At 37.3% G+C, this 19305-nt stretch overlaps 1 protein-coding gene across 6 annotated transcripts in view; it reads left to right on the top strand.

The window, feature by feature from the left end:
• Positions 1 to 19305, top strand: part of CLEC16A (C-type lectin domain containing 16A) — a 55007-nt gene that overhangs the window by 13527 nt on the left and 22175 nt on the right. For all 6 annotated transcript variants that reach the window (XR_009419616.1, XM_059484206.1, XM_059484205.1 and 3 more), the window contains 9 exons: positions 1832 to 1945; positions 6266 to 6494; positions 7891 to 8020; positions 11406 to 11506; positions 12244 to 12366; positions 13705 to 13814; positions 14277 to 14321; positions 15507 to 15557; positions 16277 to 16405. Coding sequence is in view for 5 of the 6 variants with exons in the window: in XM_059484206.1 (XP_059340189.1) it covers positions 1832 to 1945; positions 6266 to 6494; positions 7891 to 8020; positions 11406 to 11506; positions 12244 to 12366; positions 13705 to 13814; positions 14277 to 14321; positions 15507 to 15557; positions 16277 to 16405 (1032 nt within the window). In the remaining variant the exon portion in view is untranslated. The remainder of the gene's footprint in view (positions 1 to 1831; positions 1946 to 6265; positions 6495 to 7890; positions 8021 to 11405; positions 11507 to 12243; positions 12367 to 13704; positions 13815 to 14276; positions 14322 to 15506; positions 15558 to 16276; positions 16406 to 19305) is intronic.

Here is a 19305-nt window from a genome sequence, read left to right as displayed (position 1 = left end):
GAATTCTACAGTAGATTTTTTTTTGTTTTGTAGGGAAAATTCATTTGTTGTCCCTGTAGTCTTCAGTGCATTACTGTGAGATTGATTTACCTAAATTACATTGTCTGAAAATAGTTTTGACTTATGTTCATAGAATTTGTACTTCTTTTTCTTTGATCTTAGAATTTTTTTTAGTACTCATTTCATTGTGATCTGGCCCATAATTTCATCTTTTTGCTAGAAGCATGGGGTTGGAGTTTTTTTCCTAGGAAAATATTTGATGCTCCTTAATTTAAGTCTAAAATGTTGTGGTGGTGTGAGGGTTATTTACCACAGATAAAACTGTGGGAGCAGCAGCTGCTTGTAAGCAAAGGGATCTGCATCATGCAGTTGTCATCTCTTTTAAAGTCTTTGTTTTCAGTGGAAGTATGGACAAGGTATCACTTCAGGATTTTTATCTATGTTCTTCATTCTCTTTAAAGAAGAAAATGGAAGTAGTCATAAAGAACTGAGAACAAATTTTGTGTATCAGAATGGGATGTGATATAGAAAATGAAGTTACTCTTGCTGTGACTGGCAGAAAAACATCTTCCCCCACCTCTTTTAACCTGGCGTTTGTCTGGGGTGGGATGAGATCTGCCAGACACTGCTGACTCTGTTCCTGACACCTGGCATATGCTCTAGGCACTACTCTTATATTAGACACAAGTGCTTGAGAGACTGATGCCAGCACCTGGAAATGCACTGCTGGGATTTCTCAGCCACTGTGACAAAGGGATTTTGTGCTGTTCTTGAACCAGAGCAGGCCTGTGGATGGTCAAGCAACACTTGGTGAATCGGCAGAGGCTCGAGTGTTTTGGAGGTTGTTCAAAGCACTTTTGAAGTGTGTTGTGACTTAAAAGTTTTATGTAGATCTCCACTACATGCTAATAATCACTTCCCTTTTGGAGGTCTGGAATGCTTCTGACTTTAATCAGAAAACCTGTTGAGAACATTTAGCTAAATATTTTCAAAGCAGTGATTAGGTTTAATGAGTTAGGAATTATTTGGGAATTTTTCAGCTAGAACCACTGATAAGGGATCCAGCCTTGATATTCCTGTGAAGAGAATGGATATAAGCTGACAGAAAGCTATTGCAGCTGAACCTGAGCTGGTTCTGTCCAGGAGCCAGTTGTTTGCTGGCCCAGACATGTAAGCCTTGGCTCAAAATGGAGTAGTCAGTGTAAACACAGAACTCTGGTAAAGCACCAAAGCACTTGTGGTCAAATGCTTCAGTGCTCCAGGGATTATGGTCTTTACTCCTGTGTTCTGCAGCCATTGTGTAGCTGACACTGATTTGCTGCAATTTCAGAGCCAGAAAAGCTGCTTCTGATCCAGCTCAGCCTAGTGCATGGCCTTTAGTCATGAATCACTGCACAGTGATTGTGTGCACAGAACTTTCTGGAGTCTGGCCACTTGTTGGCACACAGGAAGGTCTGGGGATGCTGTGCACCATAATCAGTTTGTTGTTTCTAAAAGAAAAATAAATTTCTGGAATGGTTTTAATGAGTTCCTTGCTGGAATATCACGCAGCTTCCCTTTCAAAGGTGTTGAAGAGAAAGAATTTACACTTCTCAGAAGGAGGAAAGAATATGAAGCATTAGTAAAACCAGGTAGCTTCAAAGGTAGAGACAGGTCAGATACCCTTGTCTCCTTTGTTTTAAATTGATTTCATGAACTCTCTGTTACCAGTTGCACTTATGTGTAAACTAAAGATAGCACTTAACAAGGTCTAAAGTATGTTCAACTAGTGAAATTGTGAAACTGTATTGTATAAATATGTCTGATGTTTTTTCTGCTCTTCTTTCAATAGGTTTTTCTGATTATACATTATGCTCCTTTGGTGAACTCCTTGGCTGAGGTTATACTCAATGGGGACCTCTCAGTGTTTTCTTCTAAGGTTGAGCAAGATATACAGAAAAACTCCGTAAGTGGCCAACTGTTTGTAATTTTTTTTTTTTTTAAGGCAAAGAAAATTTTTAAAAACTAAAGGCAGGTATCTGGAAACTGGTAAACCAAGGTGTTTATGTTTAGGAGATGAGGGCAGTAGCAGACTTTTTGTTGTTGGACCATCATTTTGATGGGACACTTCTGTAATGCAGTCTTCTGTGTTCAGTTTTTATCTGTGCTTTGGTAGTGAAATAAAAATTATTCACCACACCTTTCCTGTGTAATTTCAATGTGCAACTTGTAGTAGAAATGAGAGACCTAAAAAAAATACCAGGCTTAGGATTTTCATCTGAATATTCCCAGTGTTTTAGCAGTAAAACTGATCATCTTTGGAAGGTGTGCATCAGTGAGCATGTGAGAAAGGAGAGTGTTACTCTGTCATTGGCCTTCTACCTTCACATTTAACCATGGGAGATGTTGCTAGATGCTGATGCTGTTACTGGTTTTCTAGGTGTCATGTTTTTAATATTTTCCCTTTTGTTGTGGCTTTCACAGCTTGTGTAATGCTTGTTACCTTTTAGAGGCCTATTTTGGGCATGGTAACGAGTAGGGGGGCATGACCTTACTGTAACAGGCACCTGACTGTAGTTCTGTCCAAAAATTGAATGTGTCCTCTACTGACTGGCTGGCCAGCAGTTACTGACTGAATGTTTAATTTACAACAAGCAATAGATTGGTTCTTAATCACCTCCTTCCTAGCACTGGCTGTATCTCTGGGAGTTTCAAGGAGGGAGATATGTTTCAACTCCTTCAAGATACATGAACTTTTCCAGATTTCTTCCCACTGGGCATTGGAAACTGTGTGGAATGATCTTAGCTGGTAGCTTTTGGGTTCTGGTGTTTTGTTCTGTTGACCTTGATATTTAGAATCTAACCTTTTTTAGAAAAAACTATGTTAGAATGATAGAGTTGGCTGATTACTTTAAGATAAAGCAATCACTTATGTTAGGAAATGTCTGACATTCTGCTAAGTGCATACTGAGTGTTGTGTGTCATTTGTGCAGAAGAAGCTTTGTTGCTAGGAAATTTGTGGCAAGAGGGTGGAGTACCAGTTGTTACAGAAGTGAGATTTTCTTTTCCTGTCATGGTTACTGTACAGAGTTACCAAATACCTATAGCATGTCTTTGTGTACTTGCACGTATGTCAGGAATATTAGGGGTTTCCTACAGACTGCTGTTCATCTCTTAATTTTGTAATGCTATTAAGGTTGCTGCTCCTTACTGGCCTTAAAGATGTGTCCTCTTGACATGTAAACTGGGGGTTCTGTTGTACCTGAACAGGTCCTTAACAGGACCTTCAGAAGTTAGTTTAGAATTGTTAAATAGGAGTGATGAGCAATTTTAAAAATTTATTTTTAGTCTGAATGTAGAATTTTTTTTAATTAAATCAGACCCAGATTTATCATTTACTACTTCCTTTGTGTTCTAATTTATCTTGATAACTGTTCTGATACTGTCCTAAGCTTGTTGTTGTGGGGAATCTGTGTATTGTGGTGAACTGCAGCTATTTCTAAACCCTTGCTCTGTACCTATCACTGCTCATCTGTTGTAACTGAGATGTCTTGATATGTTTAAGTTGAAATGTAACTGTCAGTTTCTAACTAGCACATAGTTTCTAAACCCAGATGTAGAACCTCATATCTCTGTTCATCTTTCTAATAAGATAAATTAAAGTGGAATGGGATAAGGAGTAAGGACTGAGTTCATTACACACAGAGTCCTCTTGCTGGGACACTGAGTAAAGAACACTTCACAAAAATAAAAGCTGAGAAACATCACAGTTGCTGTGTATAAATGCAAAATACCCTGAGTTATTTAGGGCAAAGAGCAGTGGTAGTTCTCACAAGAGGAACAAGTGATACTGTTTACTGTAAATCAATTTATGGAAAAAATGACCAGCAGTAACTGGTGATATCTTACAAATTGGCAATAACCTACCCATGGAGATCTGCTGAACATCACTGGGCAGTAGTGATTGCCTAGGCTCCATTGAACAAGTTCTCCACATCATTCCATATTTTTTCCCTGTGTTTTTCCCTGGTTTTGGGCATCATCAGAAGAAATACTCTTATGTCACAATGAGAGCTGAATATGTATAGACAGCAGAATTATTTAAAGTTGTCAGATATCACACTAAGGTTTACCTTACTTCCTGTGAGATGTTTTCCTGCATCATTCTCATGTGGGCCACTTCTACCTAGTGCATGTTTCTTCTTTAACCTACTTTCTCCTTCCCGTAAAAGATGTTACTGCTATTGCCTTATTTTACCATCACACATTGCACAAGATAAATCATTATTGAAAATGTGGTTAAAAGACATTTTAAAGATATAAACCAGCAGTACCTCAACCTGTATGATCAACTTATAAACCAAATGCTATCTAAAATAATTTTAAATCTAATTTTAGAACGTTTTAATGATACAGCCTTGTTGCCTTTAGCAAAACAGAATATTTGTGTAGGGTTTTTTCTACAGCATTCCTTCTTGGAGCAAACTCTGGCTCAATGTTTACAAGCACATCACTGTCTGCTGATGTCTTGTGGTACTTTGCTCTTGAGCACATGAGAAATGCAAGGTTGTTAAGTACGTGCTTTCTCCATAAAGAAGTAGCTACAAGATTCTAGGAAGCAATGCAGAAGTAAGAAGTGAATGCAGAAAGGGGAAAATGTGTTATGCAAGTTGCATGCTACTTTTCTGTTTTTCCCCTAAATAATAGGACTTAAGGTGCTCTTCCCTTTTCTTATGACTTTTCTGGCCAGAAGCCATTCAATAAAGGTAGCCTGCTCATTTTATAACCTTCCTGTGTTGCAGTTGGATCACACAAAAAATGCATCCAAGAGGTTATCAGGGGATATAAGTGTAGTGAATTTTGTATTTATGGAGATTTTTTGGTATTGTAAAATAGTCTTCCCACTATGTGGTTTGTTTCAGTGCCAAGTGTAAATTCACTTACGCAATATTTCTATAAAGCATTTGCAAAATGCCAGATTCAGAGAATCATTTTGGCATTTTAACTTGTAGACAGCTTTTTCCATGATATTTTCCTAATCTCTTATGTATAGATGTTCCTCACTAAGTGAAGGGAAGGATTTTTTCAAACTTTTTCCCCAGAGTTTGTTTGATGCAGTCATCTTGAGTGCTTATTGTACTGAGTCACCTAAGGCAAAGACTGTAATCAGTTTGGTATTTACTCTAGTCTTACTTCTTTCTCTTGCTTGCCCTTAAGTTTTTAACCCTTTAGGCAGTGTGAGCTGCATCTGTTTGAGGTTTTGAGCTCTGGAAGTTAATGGGGTTTCTGTAACTGTCCTGTTTGGGTCAAAGCTGGCAGAAAGCTCCAAACCATGTGTTTCACTTCTCAGTAACAGTGAGGTTTGGCTGATTAGTGTTTATTTTGTACTCTGGTGATTAGCTGGCAGGCAGAGGGGAGCTCAAACAGCACAGCTCAGAAACAAGCTGCAAAATTGTTAAAAACCAAATTTGTTACTCCTTTTATTTGCAGAGCTTCTTGTAGCATCTTGGTCACTTTCTATAAGAATCCATTGCTCTGTGTTGTTAGGACACATTATTGGAAATACTTCATTTCTTCTGGGAGAAATTTATCTAAATTTATTTACTTGTTCTGAAATTAATTAATACTTAAGAAAATGAGGTGTTGGTTTGCCATCTTATCCTGTGATAACTTTGTGTAAAACACAAGTAAATTAAGTCTAATAAATGAAGTTGTGTTTTCCAGACTTGATAAGTCATGTCTGGAGGCCCAAAAAAGGTTAATGACTGTCATTTCTTCCTGGTTGATACAGGAATTAGTTTGATATTGAGGGAAGCATGCGACTCCAAAAATGCAACCAACCCAAAAATCTCACGGCATAGAGCATTGGATTTTGTCCTTGCTGCTTTAAAAAAGTCCTTGCACCTTTAAAAGGGGTGTATTTATATTAATCGCTGCTGTCAACATACATGTAGGATTTTGCTGCCTTTATCCTTTTTACAAAAGGTGTCTGAATTTGATGTGTAATATGTCTCACACCTTCAATTTAAAACTTGTGGTGATGAACTAGGTAGTTCTGCATTGTCCTGTCTCAAGAAGGCCTACTTTTTAATGATAGATATTTGGGGTAGTTACTTTGGGGAAAGTTGTGCTACTGATGATTTGGTATTAATTTTCTGTATTTTAAAATGGATTTGAGATTTGTGGATAGTGTGCTGATTTACATTTTATATGAATTGAAGTTTCTTTATCAATTTCAATTAAAAATTCTGTGCTGGAACTCAGTGTACACTGTTCAAATTTACAGGCAAAGTCAAGTATCAGATGTTTCATAAAACCCACAGAAACACTTGAGAGGTCTCTTGAAATTAACAAACAGAAAGGGAAGAAGAGGATGCAGAAAAGACCCAACTATAAAAATGTTGGTGAGGAAGATGAAGAGGAGAGAGGATCTGAAGATAACCAAGATGACCTTGATAAAAGTAGAGGTACAGAAGCAAGTTCAAAGGGTGTAAGGACAAGCACTGAAAATGAAGGTGAGTATTCCAGCAAGAAAAGGGTGCTTGCAATTTAGGTACTTTTGTTTACTGATGGAGCTGGTTGTGATTAGTTCCATGATTTGTCCTCTTGCTGCACTAGGTGAGCATGGGACTATGACATTTGTTTAAGGCTTTGGCTGGATTTTTTCTCATGTTAAGTCAAGCTGTGAGAACATATACTTCTAATCTCATTAAAGCTATGGAAATGTGTTCATATCTGCCTGTAGGCCTTGGCTCTTATCACAATGCATGCCTTGCACCTCAGTGTGCATGGCTTGATAAGCAAGCTTGACAGCTTTATAACTTGTCCTTTTGTGGTAAGGGAGAGCTGTAGCCACTTCACCTTTGCAAGATAATCAGCAGTATTTTATCTGTGTTTCAATGATAAAATTTAACTGGTGTGCTAGAAGTGACAGTACATGATGGAATATATTAAATAGTTCATAATTGAAAATATCTTTGACTCCTAGATTTTTTTTACTTGGACTTTTTCTGCATTTTTGTTGTAGCCCAAACTTCAGAACTGCTTTTATAGGATGAGTGGTCTTATAGCATATTATAACTGTTTATTTTATGGTTACTAACTTTTAGAAGGATAGTAAGTCCTAGTACTTACATTAAATGTAAATTGAGAATTAAACATAAAATGAGAAAAATGTGGCAGAATTGTCTGCAAGCAATTGAAAGAAAGGGTGTTATTCTTTGACAGTCCTGTCCAAACATGACTGAGTTTAGATTTAGGTAAACAGTGTTTTTGAGAAGGCTTTCCTTAAATGGTGCCAAATAACTGATGGTATATTTTCCTCCATGCTTTGAAGAAAATATGAAATAATCTACTGTTTAAACTGATGCATTTAGTTGTAATCTTTGTTCAGCTTCCTAAGGGAAGGCTAGATTTGTTTGTTCTACTGAAGCTCAGTAGGTGAGAAGCACTGGGGACCAGGTGTCCTGTTTGCTGCAGTTGTGGAGGCTGTTTGCACCCTCAGTGAAACTTGATGTCCACCCATGCCCCAGCCTCACCAGCTTTTTCACAAATTTTTTTTTTTTTTTTTTCAGAAAGAGGTTCTATGGCTTTTCTTCCTGTGGTTTGCATGGGAAGGGAGCTGACTGTGGCTTATTTGCCAAAATGATATGTGTGTTTTCTTTACATATTTTATGTATATGTATATAATTTTTATAGTGTTACACTCCTTAAAGAAATGTAAGCCAGATTCTTGGCTTTACTGGGAAGAAAATTTGCCCCACATCTCTCATTCACCTTTCTGAAGTAATAGTTACAGCTCTTACATATAGATGCATGAAATGCTTTCAATACCAAACAGAAAATACAGATGAGCTTGTGATAATCTTGTTGAAAATAGCAAATGTTGGTGGTATGTTTTGGTTTTTTTAGAAATAGAGATGGTAATTATGGAGAGGTGTAAGCTGTCAGAGCTGTCCATCTCTGCTGTGACAGAACAGAATACAACAGATGAAGAAAAGAGTGCAGCTGCTTCTGGGAGTGACATGACAAACTGGAACAGGTATAAAGGAACTGGAAAAGATGTTGCTGAATTGTTTCCTTACCTATCCTCCCCTTAAATCTTTTGCTTTTCTTAAAGGGATGTTTCAAATCTGCTTCAAGTTAAAATTACAGGTTTTTTTCTGGATCACAAGTGAGTGAATCAATACAAAAGTGGAGTGTAGTCTCTCTACTGTTTGGTTTTGGAAATGATCCTGTTACATTTTAGTTTGTGCTTTCCTTTAGGCAGCTGTGTTGCATTAAGTCGGTAAAGTTAAATTACAGAATATTAACATGACAAAAATAGAATACAAATCTTTGCATTTTGTAATTTTCCAAACCTCTAAATTAAGATGGAAGTTTTATTTATTATATTTGTAGTTGCATTTGTCCATTTTTGTATGCACCTATAAGGAAAAAACAAGGAAAATTCGTCAGTTCAGAGATGAGTTGGGCAGAATTTTAGTAACAGTAGTTATAGGCAAACCCTTGTAACCTTTTACTGTTTCCAGGGTCCATTACTATGTTTTAGGGTTATTGGAAACTTCTACTGGAAATACAGTTTATAAGTGTTTCTGGGAGCAGAAATTGCCCTGACTTCAAAATTTAAGCTTGGATGTAATGAATACCCCTAAGACAACTTCTCACTAGGGATTTTCCATTCCTGTTAATAGAATGTTAAGAAACCAAATGTGCCTGACACAAAAATAATTGCAAATGTGTCCATTGGGGAAATGCACATGTTTGATAGGATTTAAAATTTATTTTTAAACTTGGGAAATGCTGCCTGGTATTCCCAGAATTTCATTCTGTCTTCATTATAGCTTTGTAGTTTAGATTACATTCATTAATAAAGATAACATTTAATTTCATTGTGAAAGTGAAATTGAACCTTGACTTGAACTGGCTTTAAAACACGCTGTTCTATATTATTGATAATTTGACTAAAATATGTGCCAAATGGCTTTTAGAAAGAAATTGGCAGTGAGTGCATGGAATACTAAAGTGACTGGGATGCTCAGGTCTTGAAAAGAGCAGAATGCAAGTGAGCTGCCAGTGCATTTGGCAAATGTCTGCAGTTCAGGCCTCTCTTGATCTGCAGATGTGGTCTCGCAGAATTCTGCATCTTTTCTAAAAATAAGCAACATCAAAGAATGTGCAGAGCTAAAAATAGTTTTAAAATAAGGATATACCTTGTATAGGGCAGTTCTGGCTTTTGTTTTATGTGATTTTTTTTTTTGAAATGTCAGTGGATTAGCTGCTGTAGCCTAAGATCTATTATTATGCCAAGTATAGTATTTGAAGCAGCAGCTAAATTTCTCAAGAGACTTGCCTCAGTATGTGTAGTTTCTGTCCTACACTGGTTGGAATCACTGAGCCTTGTGGATAAGGCACCATGTGGGAGTGGAAAATGCAGGGACCTCTGTGCCATACTGGAACTGCAGCTTCCACACCTGCAGTAGTCATTAATGCCTGTGGTGACAGTGGTTCCTAGTGGGTTGCAGTTTTCAGTTGTGGACATACTCCACAAGAATAAATAATCTGAGGAACACTTGTATGGCATTTGATCTGCTGCTTCTATCAAGCCCTTAGTAGAAGAATTAAAGGAAGCAAAGGCTTACAGAGTTAAGAAATACATTTGAAAATACTTACCATATAATCTTTACTGTGAAAACTGTTTGGTTCTTTTTAAAACAGTCCAATACTTGTTGAAAAATAAATGGAAAACAGCACAGTTGGCAGTTTAAAGTCTGCAGCTGTAAAAGCTAAGTCAAGCTTTTAATTTCCCTTAGCGCTTTTCCTACTGTGAAAAACAAAAGAAAAAGCTTAAGTATTTTAGGTGTTATTTTATTTTGATAGGCCTCACTACTGGAAAGTTTAAGCTTAAAGACATGTTTTAAATTAGCTTCACTTTATGTAATGCTGCACAGCAAAGCTTTTTTCCAAAGCATGTCAAATCCTCATGCTATGTTGTGGCTTCTGTTGCTATTTTCTTAGGCTGAAGTTTTCTGGGTCTGTTGTGTATTTAATCTAAATGAGGAACATTGGTGAGGGGGATTCTTGGAAGCTGTTTCAGCCTCAGATTATTGTGGCTGAGACAGACAATGCCGATAAGATGCTTTGAAGAAGCATCTGGAATGAAAATGGTATCTCTTGCTGCTCTGTAATGATTTTTTTCAAGTTTCATAATTTCATTAATCTAATTAGTATGTGGGGGAAAACAATGAAACATGCATTAGGCATCAGAGAAGTAATTTAATACTGTGTAATATTGGTGTTAATGGAATAACTACTGATACCTCAGCAGCTTCCACCTGGTAAAACTTTGGCTTTAATGAAATTATATTAAATAGTACTTCTACAGTTTAGGGTTTAGGTTGTTTACTGTTCTTTTAATGTATTTTTTAAATATGATTTAGATAACGTAAGGATATTTTTCCTTTCACTGTTAAAGTATAGTTTAGCAGATAGGAATAAACCCTTTCCACTCGGGCTTCCACACACAGTGTCATCTCCTGATGACTGTGACACTACCCTGACACATCATTTGTTTAGCTGGGCCAGTTGTGAAAATATATTTTGTTTTTGAATGTGCTCTGAACTTGAACTACTGACTGGATGCAAGCCATCCTAGGACCAGAAGTGAAGCTGCCTTGCCATCAGGCCTGTGCTGATATCAGGTTAATCTCAGCAGCATCTGATCTGTCCAAATGCCTTCTGGATTACACTGACTTTTGTTGTCTTTCCAAGGTACAGGTAAAGAAAAGGTGAACTTAGCACTGTTTGTAACTTTCTGTATATGTGTCATAGGTCATAAGTGTTTAAACTCAGGAAAACAAAACCCATCTACAATCCAAACCTTTTTTTTTCTCTTCAGATATTCCCTCCTAGTTAATATTTCTTTCCTATAACTGTTGGACAGTGAAATTCTTGTTTTAGAAAAACCTGGCTTCCTCCAAACTTCTGGTAAAAATGCTTACTTGTAATAGTAAGAGCTTTTCAATTGTGTTTAGCACATGAGTTTTAAAGGAGTCTGTTTTATACAACAGTGATAGCAGCTCCTTGAGATTACTTAGGTATGCACTTAAAGCAAGCTCTGCAATGATTCTGTGTACTTACTAAACAGGCTACAAACAACCCAGTAACTGTTTGAACAAGCAGTTCTTGGGAAAGTATTATGTAATGAATCTGGTTAAAACTCAGAATTATTGTCAGTATGTAAATACAAAGCATGGCTGTAATCTGAGTCCTCTGCAACAGAAACTGTAACAGAACTCTTTTGTTATAATGGCTGAAAATGTGCATTACTGTGAATTTGCCTCTTCCATTAGCTACGTGTACAATAAGATGGTTACCCATTTTTCTATAGATTTTTTAAATTGTTTCTAAATTACTCCTTTCCACAGGCCTTTCCTTGATATGGTCTACAATGCACTGGACTGTCCTGAAGATGATTACTACGCCCTTTTTGTTCTCTGTCTTTTATATGCAATGTCACACAACAAAGGTAAATGCAGTTATGTGGAGTTAACTGCAAGGCCAGGATTGGAAAAACCTCAGTAGAGTCATCTTCTGCTTTATGGGGTTGTTTATTGCTGTTCTTTAGAATGGGACAGGAAGATCCCCACAATCCATAATTGTTTATTGTTCTAAGAGGTTTCCCAGCAAACCAGCCTTTCCTGAGAAAGAACTTTGATATTTTAGAGGAATATATTAAAGAAAGATGGGATTAGTTTCCTTATATAACAAGTCAGTGAAAATTTTATTTGTGTTGGGGAGGATACTAAATAGGACCACTACAAAATAAAATTCCTATTTAGTTTAAACATATATGAACAGATTACTTAACTATGAAAGCAGAATTTAAAATCAGACTTTGATCTTCTCCCCTTTAGCCATTAGCTCTCCAGATGTATGGCTTGACTTTGATTTGATTTAGATGCAAACAAATAATCTGAGAATTTCAGAAACAGCAAAATCATTTGCATTTCACCAAAAACTTTGAGATTTGAGTGTTGCCACTCAGTAGGCCCCATTTAAGGCTGAGAATTTTCAGGGATTCATCAATGTGTTTGGTCTTTGTTGTTCCTCCTTTTCCTTGTCATACAAAGTCAAAACTATCTTGCTTAGTTTCCTATTGCTGATTGTTCTCTTCTGAGAAAACTTCTGTGGTCTATCAAATGCTTGCCTCAGAGCACACTCCTGTTTTCTAATTTGCATTTTTTTCCTTCACCCTCATGAAAGGACTTGACTCAGTCAAGTTGGAGAGAATTCAACTTCCAGCTCAAAATGCTGAAGAGAGAAATTCCTATAATCATGTCCTTGCAGAAGGGCTCATCAGGATAATGAATTATGCTGCACAACCAGGTATTGCTTTTCCAGGGTTTGTTTTTCCTTCCAAGGTGAAATTTTTGAAGATAGAAAGAAGCTACTTAGCCTCTTGTCCTTGAGGAGAAAGTGATTGTTCAGCTGCTCTTTGATGAGCAGTATGTAGATATGGTTTGTGAAAGACAACTATTGGCTTTTTCTTGGTTGGTGAGGAATCAGAAATTCTGGATTTGTGCTGAGTAGTTGTTTTTATACTCAGAACTATACAAGGATCTGTTCTCTAAATTCCTACTTTGTGCACTTCTGAATAAACAAAAATGGAGATTTTGAGGGGTTTTACATTTATTGATTTCATACTGAAAATATGATCTGTCTCACCTTTGCTTGTAGAAATAATTTCATTTGAGAAATAATCTTGAGAACTGTGGTGCGCTTTGCTTATAGCAGTCCTTTATCTGTCAGCTCTAGGTGGTAGCAAATTTTCTCCTTTTTTTTTATTTCAGGTTGTATTTTCAGTTCTGAACTGTTCTGCAGAAAATGTTGGGAGTTTTCTTCCCTTTTTTTTTGTGAAACGAGGGTTAGTGTTCCATGACCTATTCCATGAAAATGATCTTTGTTCAAGCCACACCTCTCCTCCTTGCCTTTTCCCCCTTAAAATTGTAAATGGGTAGAGTTGGATTTCCCCAGAAACTGACACCCTATCAAATTTTTGAATGTCTGTAGAATAAAAATCTGTTTGTTTGACTTGACTTGCAAAACTGCTCTACAGCATGTTAACTTGTGCTGATGTGTCAGAGATGAAAAACATGTTAATATATGAAGAGTTTGTACCTGCAGCAGCAGGAAGGAGTGCAAGTGAGGATATGCATTTATTTAAATAAAGGCATGTCTGGGGAGGGAGGTGCTGGAGAAGGATGGAAATGGGGTATGTTTTATTCAACTTGCTGCATGCTGTGTAGAACATCTCCTTTTCTCCCTTCAAGGGAAAGCTGTGCCTTATTAGTGTACTATATACAAAGCTTCCTTTCACCTTGTAACTTCATCCATCCCAAATGTCTGGGATCCTTGTGTAATTTTAGAGTAATTCAACCTGTGCTGCAGATTGATAAAGGCAGCAAAACCCAATGTTGGGCTCACTGTTTATTAGTAATAATCTTTCCCTTCTTACTGAATGGCTCTGCTTTAAATTTTCTTCTGCTTTAAAATACTCTTCCAGTTTTTTCTTTATAGCCATCAGCATAGTAAGGCAGCACCAGCACTCAAAGGAGCAAAGTTTGACAATTGCAGGAAGAGTAGAAACATTTAAGGACATGGAATGATCACAAGAGCTGTAACTAAACTGCTACTATTTTGTATGTTGAAATTTTCTTTTCACAGATGGAAAAATTCGTTTGGCAACTTTAGAACTTGGCTGCCTATTGCTGAAGCAGCTTGTGTTTTCCAAAAATGGCAGGATCATAAAAAATGTACACCTTGATTGTCTGGAGGTGAGTATTTTCTTTCAAATTCCCAGTCACTGCATTACTGGTGTCTCAGTCTTGGAGTATAGTTGAATCAATTTGTTTCATTTCTGTTTGCAATCAGCCTTGATGTGAAATTTGAGCTTCTAGAACATCTTTGCATTGGTAGCTCTGTGCTGTGAATGTCATAACCTATGCTCTGTTCTCATCTCTGCTATTTTAACTTGTAACTTCTCCAGCAGTTTTGTGTTTCATTGTCTCTCTGAAACTTGTATGTTATCCATCTCTATAATGTAAAGAAAAGTGCTTTTGAAATAATAAATAATAAACTCAAGCTGCATTTTCATAGGTGCAAGAACTGTATTCTATCAAATTCCAGGATTAAGGCCATGAATTATTAGACAGTCTGTCCTGTATGAGTGTTTGGGTAGCTTTTTAATGTGACTAATAAGTAAGTGTATTCCCTGAAATGCATTTTCTCTTTCCTAGGGTGCAAGGGAGGAAAGTGTTCATCTCCTTCGCCGTTTCTATAAGGTAAATATGCAGAATGCTGTAAGAAAAAAGTTCTTTACCTATGGGAAATGTCTGCAGCCCAGTCTTTACATAGTGACCAAAGAAGCACCTTTTTGAAGATGGGACCTCCAAATTTGTGATAGGGAAGGAAGTGTTTTCTTGGAGAATTTCTCTTCTTTCCATCCTTCCCATACCACCCTGACCCATGTCACAAGGGGCTGTTGGAATACTCCCAGGGTTTGTACTGGAGATCAAGTTTATCATTGACACTAATGTGGAATGTGTTTGATTTTGACATTGCTTTTTGTTTGTGTCATATCTGAAATGATCATCTAAAGTTTTGTCTAATTTTTTTTCCTTATTGGAAACCTTTGCAGCTTTTTACTTTTACATGTGTTGTAAACAATGAAAGAAATTAAATTTTTTAGCCCCAGGCATTAACTTCTATATAAGGAGCAGTAAATCCGTGACAGATTTCAAGTGGCTGAAATATCTTCCTGTTTTTCTTAGAATTCTCTTGAAGGATGTTTGCTCAATGTGGCTTACAAAAAATAAGTAACTTGTGGGGGGTTGACCTTGGCTGCCTGCTAGAGGTCCACTCCACTCAGCTGCTCTCTCACTGCCCTTCCTCAACAGGATGGAGGGAGAATAGAATATCATGTCAAGATAAAGAACAGGGAGGTCACTTGCCAATTACAGTCTTGGGCAAAACAGTCTCAACTTCACAGAAGTTAATTTATTACCAAGAAAAATAAATTTAGATAGTGAGAAACAAAGACAAATTAAAACTGTCCCCCAGCTCTCCCTTTTCCCAGGCTCAGCTTCATTCCTGGCTCTTCAACCTTCTCCTCCTGTGAGTGGTGCAGGGGCAGTGGGAATTAGGGATTTGATGTCAGTCCAGAACAGCTTCTGTCTGTTGTTCCTCACACCTTCCCCTGCCCCAGTGTGGCTCCTGCAGACTGCAGCTCCTTCAGAGCACATCTGCCTGCTGCAGGGTTGGTACCTGCTCCACCACGGTCCTGCAGGGGCTGCAGAGAAATCTCCCCCTTTGCTAAGTGTGTTTTCCCAGAGGTGTGAGCAGTGCTGCTGAAGGGCTCAGCAGTGCCCTGCAGCCCTGGCCTCCCTTCACAGACACTGTACAGAGCAAACCTGATAGAGCCCCAAACAGCAAGGCTCATGGTATGTCCATGTTCTTTCTTTTGGAAGGGAGAAGAAATCTTTCTGGATATGTTTGAAGATGAATACAGGACTATGACAGTAAGTGAGATCTCTTCTGCCCTGGCAAATCCTCAAACCCAGATACAGCACAGGGATAAGAAAAAGTGCTGATAGCTACTGAGCACACTGGGGTACTGATTACTGGGAGTAGGATAACAAAATGTCAGTGGTGTTTTTGTCTCTGAGAAGTTGTGTCTGTACTTACATAAATTGTTTACGTGAAACTTCACAGCTCTTTATTTGATAAAATTCCATTACTTATAAAATCAAGTATAAAAAAAATTGCTTCAGCCTGCATTCAGTGTCCCTAAATGGGACACTGAACTTATTATTTTTCCCTAAACAATATGAAAATCTTCCTATATCTGTCTGAAGCTCAGCATGTTCTCTCTTCTGAGAAAGTTCTGTTTGGAGAGAAAAAGTTATGAGAAACTTCCTTGTGATTGAAGTAACAACAAATTTAAGTCAAAACTTGAAATCAAACCTGGCAGAATTTGGTTTTTAGTATTTGCAAATACCTTTTCTGTAATCTTCTGGAGTTTTTCCTGTGTTTTATTTGTATGAAAACTTTGGCAGTGTGTCTGGGAACAATGAGAGGTTGCATGGAGTTAAATGAAAGATTGCATGTAAGGCCCTTAAATGAGACACAGTATTAAAAATTCTCAGAATTTTAAAATACACAACAATGAGTTATATTTGAAACTAGAGACAAATGCTTTTTGTTCTGTATACTAACCAGTGCTGAAATATTTCTGTAGATGAAACCTATGAATGTAGAATACTTGATGATGGATGCCTCCATCTTGCTGCCCCCAACGGGGACTCCTCTGACCGGGATTGACTTTGTGAAGAGGTTGCCTTGTGGAGATGTAGAAAGAACACGACGAGTGAGTAAGACTGTTTTCCTTCCATCTGCTTATGACAAAGTGATGCCAAAATCATTGAGCAATTCTAGGAGTACAAATACTTTTCTTAGAAAACTGCTTGATTGGAAGGTTCATCCATAAAATCATAAAACTTGCTGAAGACAGATCTGTGTAGAGCATATATAACAATTGCCTGCCCCAGTGGAGAAGCTTTTTCTCTGATTTCTTGTGTCTCGTCAATGCAACATGTTCTTGCACTGGGGTTTAAATTTTCAGACCATACAGAAAGCTACATACAAAGGCATTTTGATGACACTCAATATATTGTCAGTTTCTTTTGTGATCTGCTGTCTCAATTATATTCCTGTAGTAAGAATCTCCATGGAAGACTGACTGGCTTAGTATCACTCATATTTCTAGACATGGCAAAAAATTTAATTTTACTTGGGAGCTCATCTTGGCAAGGTAATTTGTGATAGAGATTTGAAAATGAAGAGAGAACCAGCAAAGTATTTTTGTGACTGACACAATCCATAGAGGTGATACTGGCCTGAATGACAACATCCTCATTTCCATTCCTGGTTAATCGGTTCTTGGCCCTTATCTGGCTGTGTCCCAGAAGCCTTGCAGTGTCAGTAAATCTAAGAGGTATTTTTTTCCTTCAAGAGTACTTGAATATACTTAGATAATACAATTATATAAATGCAAAGAAACTTAGAGAACAGGACTTCCCAAATGATGATTTTGTGCAGTAACATACTTCCAGCAATCTTCTGAGAAGGTTCATTTTCATTGCTTATAAGCCACACAGCTTTTGTTATCACAGCAAGTTGTCGGATACAATACAGTGAATTATTTTGAAAAGTATTATTCTTAGAAAGCAGAAATGCTTCCTGAAATTCTCTGAGGCATTTAACAGAAAGATACTTAGAAATGCACATTAGTGGGAAATGACTGTTCCAGGATTTTCATATGCTAAATAAGGAATAGCTTAACTTCTGTTGGTGGAAATAAAAAAATCAATACAAATATTCCTGTTGAGCCTTTGGGATGAAAGGATCTCCATCATGAGCAAGAATTCCCAGAATGATTCCTTGTTGGTGCTCCTTCCCCAGTCACACTGCACTCAGGGTTTGATATTTCCTCGTTTCCTGTGCTGCTGCCTTGCCCTGGCTGACCTGCCATGGCAAAATGCTGGACTCAGGTATCCCTTGTGACATTGCTGCTGCCACTCAACCTGATGAGGTTCTAAGGATGGTTTCAAATGCAAAAAGATTTGATTCTGAACATGCTCTGACACGATTCAAAAAAGTTCTCAAGTTTTACTTCACTAGCAAGTGAACTTTGATTATATTATGAGTTCTTAACTGTTAGGATCTTACTTCCTTGCTATGGAAAGTCCCTGTAAGTGGCAGCTCTTCTTCTCTTTAACAACTTTAGGAGAAGCCCTCAAAAATCTCACTTTGTGAGAAGTTTTTGAATTACTAAGAACACTTTCTTGGGAATGTAATAAGATAGTGGTAGGCTTCCCTGCAAATTGATGTCTTTGCACATAGAACTTGTATATAGATGAGGAAATCAGGATCATAGTTGCATAATACTTTAATGTAGATAGAAATCCATATTTATTCCAAGTTAACCAAAAAACTAAAAGTCAGCCAAAAAAATTCTAGGCCACAGAACTTTTCTATTGTTTTGTTGAGATCTGATAAAATAGATTAGGCACAGTATATTGATAACCAACTGTGGGCTGTCAGTATTGTAGGAAGCACAGCACAGTTTCCATTGTTCATTTTATTTTTTTTTGCAAAGGCTAAAGTTCTGATTTTATTTTCTACTCCTGTACTTCATTCTGCACTAAATGTGATTGCATGTTTGGAGATGAGTGTCATTTGTTTTATAGGAAATAAATGTGATACAAATTAATGCAGTCTAGGAGGAAGAGGTTTGAGGGGGCAGATAGTGAAAGCTGAGTGATGGTTGCACTCCAAATTAAAAAAAAAATCCAAACAAAATCCTTGTTGGGTTTAACTTTTGGGTTACCAAAAATGGCAAGATTTTCCTCTTCTTGACTGAATTTGGCAAATATTAAACCAAGTACTGTGAATTCTTCTTGAAGGACTTGGTAGGAAAACTGCTTTATAGTAATCCTGTATAATTTCAGTAAATCCACAATACATTAGAGTGCACTCCCTAAATGGGAGTGGTCATCTCAGATTCTAAAGTGACTCTGTTCTCATGAATTAAATAGTATTATCATCATATTTTTATTAGATACCCTTGGTGTCCTTTGCTCCACATAATGAGATTACCCTGTTAAATTTCAGCTGCATCTCAAAGCCATTGCCTTGGGGTCATTTCATGGAAGAACCTGATACATGGGTTCTCTCTCTTCATCCCTGTTGTGTCAGAAATTCCTGGAAGCACTGCCAGTAGAGAGCTCAAACACTCACAGTTCTACTTCACAGGAGCCACTGTTCTGTTGATTTTAAAAATAGAGGAGTGAAGAGTTTTCCCTTAAAGCACTTTAGATTTGTTTTTCCTAGTACTTCCTGCAATCTGGGAGTTTCTGGGCACTGCAGCTGTTCATGAATTCAATGCTGTTACTGTAAAGCAGCAGTTAATTTACAGTACACCACAGAATTACTGTGTAGCAAACTCTTAAAAAGCAGAACACCAGAAGTAATAAAAAATGATTTTTCATTTGCTGTACTGAAAATGCAGTTCTTGTAGGGAAAGAGGATTATAAATGGGGCCTTTCAAAATGTGGCTAATAAAATGATTGTTCTTTGACACTTTGGGTCTTTGCATACCATATGTCATGAATTTGTAAATCAAAACTAGCATATTCATTTCACAGAGCAGCTGTTGAAAGTTTCTTACATTCTGAAAGCTGTTACAGCTTTCAGAATGCTTTGCCC

This window comes from Ammospiza nelsoni, chromosome 17 (assembly GCF_027579445.1).
Source record: "Ammospiza nelsoni isolate bAmmNel1 chromosome 17, bAmmNel1.pri, whole genome shotgun sequence".
Lineage (NCBI taxonomy): Eukaryota > Metazoa > Chordata > Aves > Passeriformes > Passerellidae > Ammospiza > Ammospiza nelsoni.
Note: the sequence above shows the minus strand (reverse complement) of the source record. Positions and strands in the feature narration are given on the sequence as shown.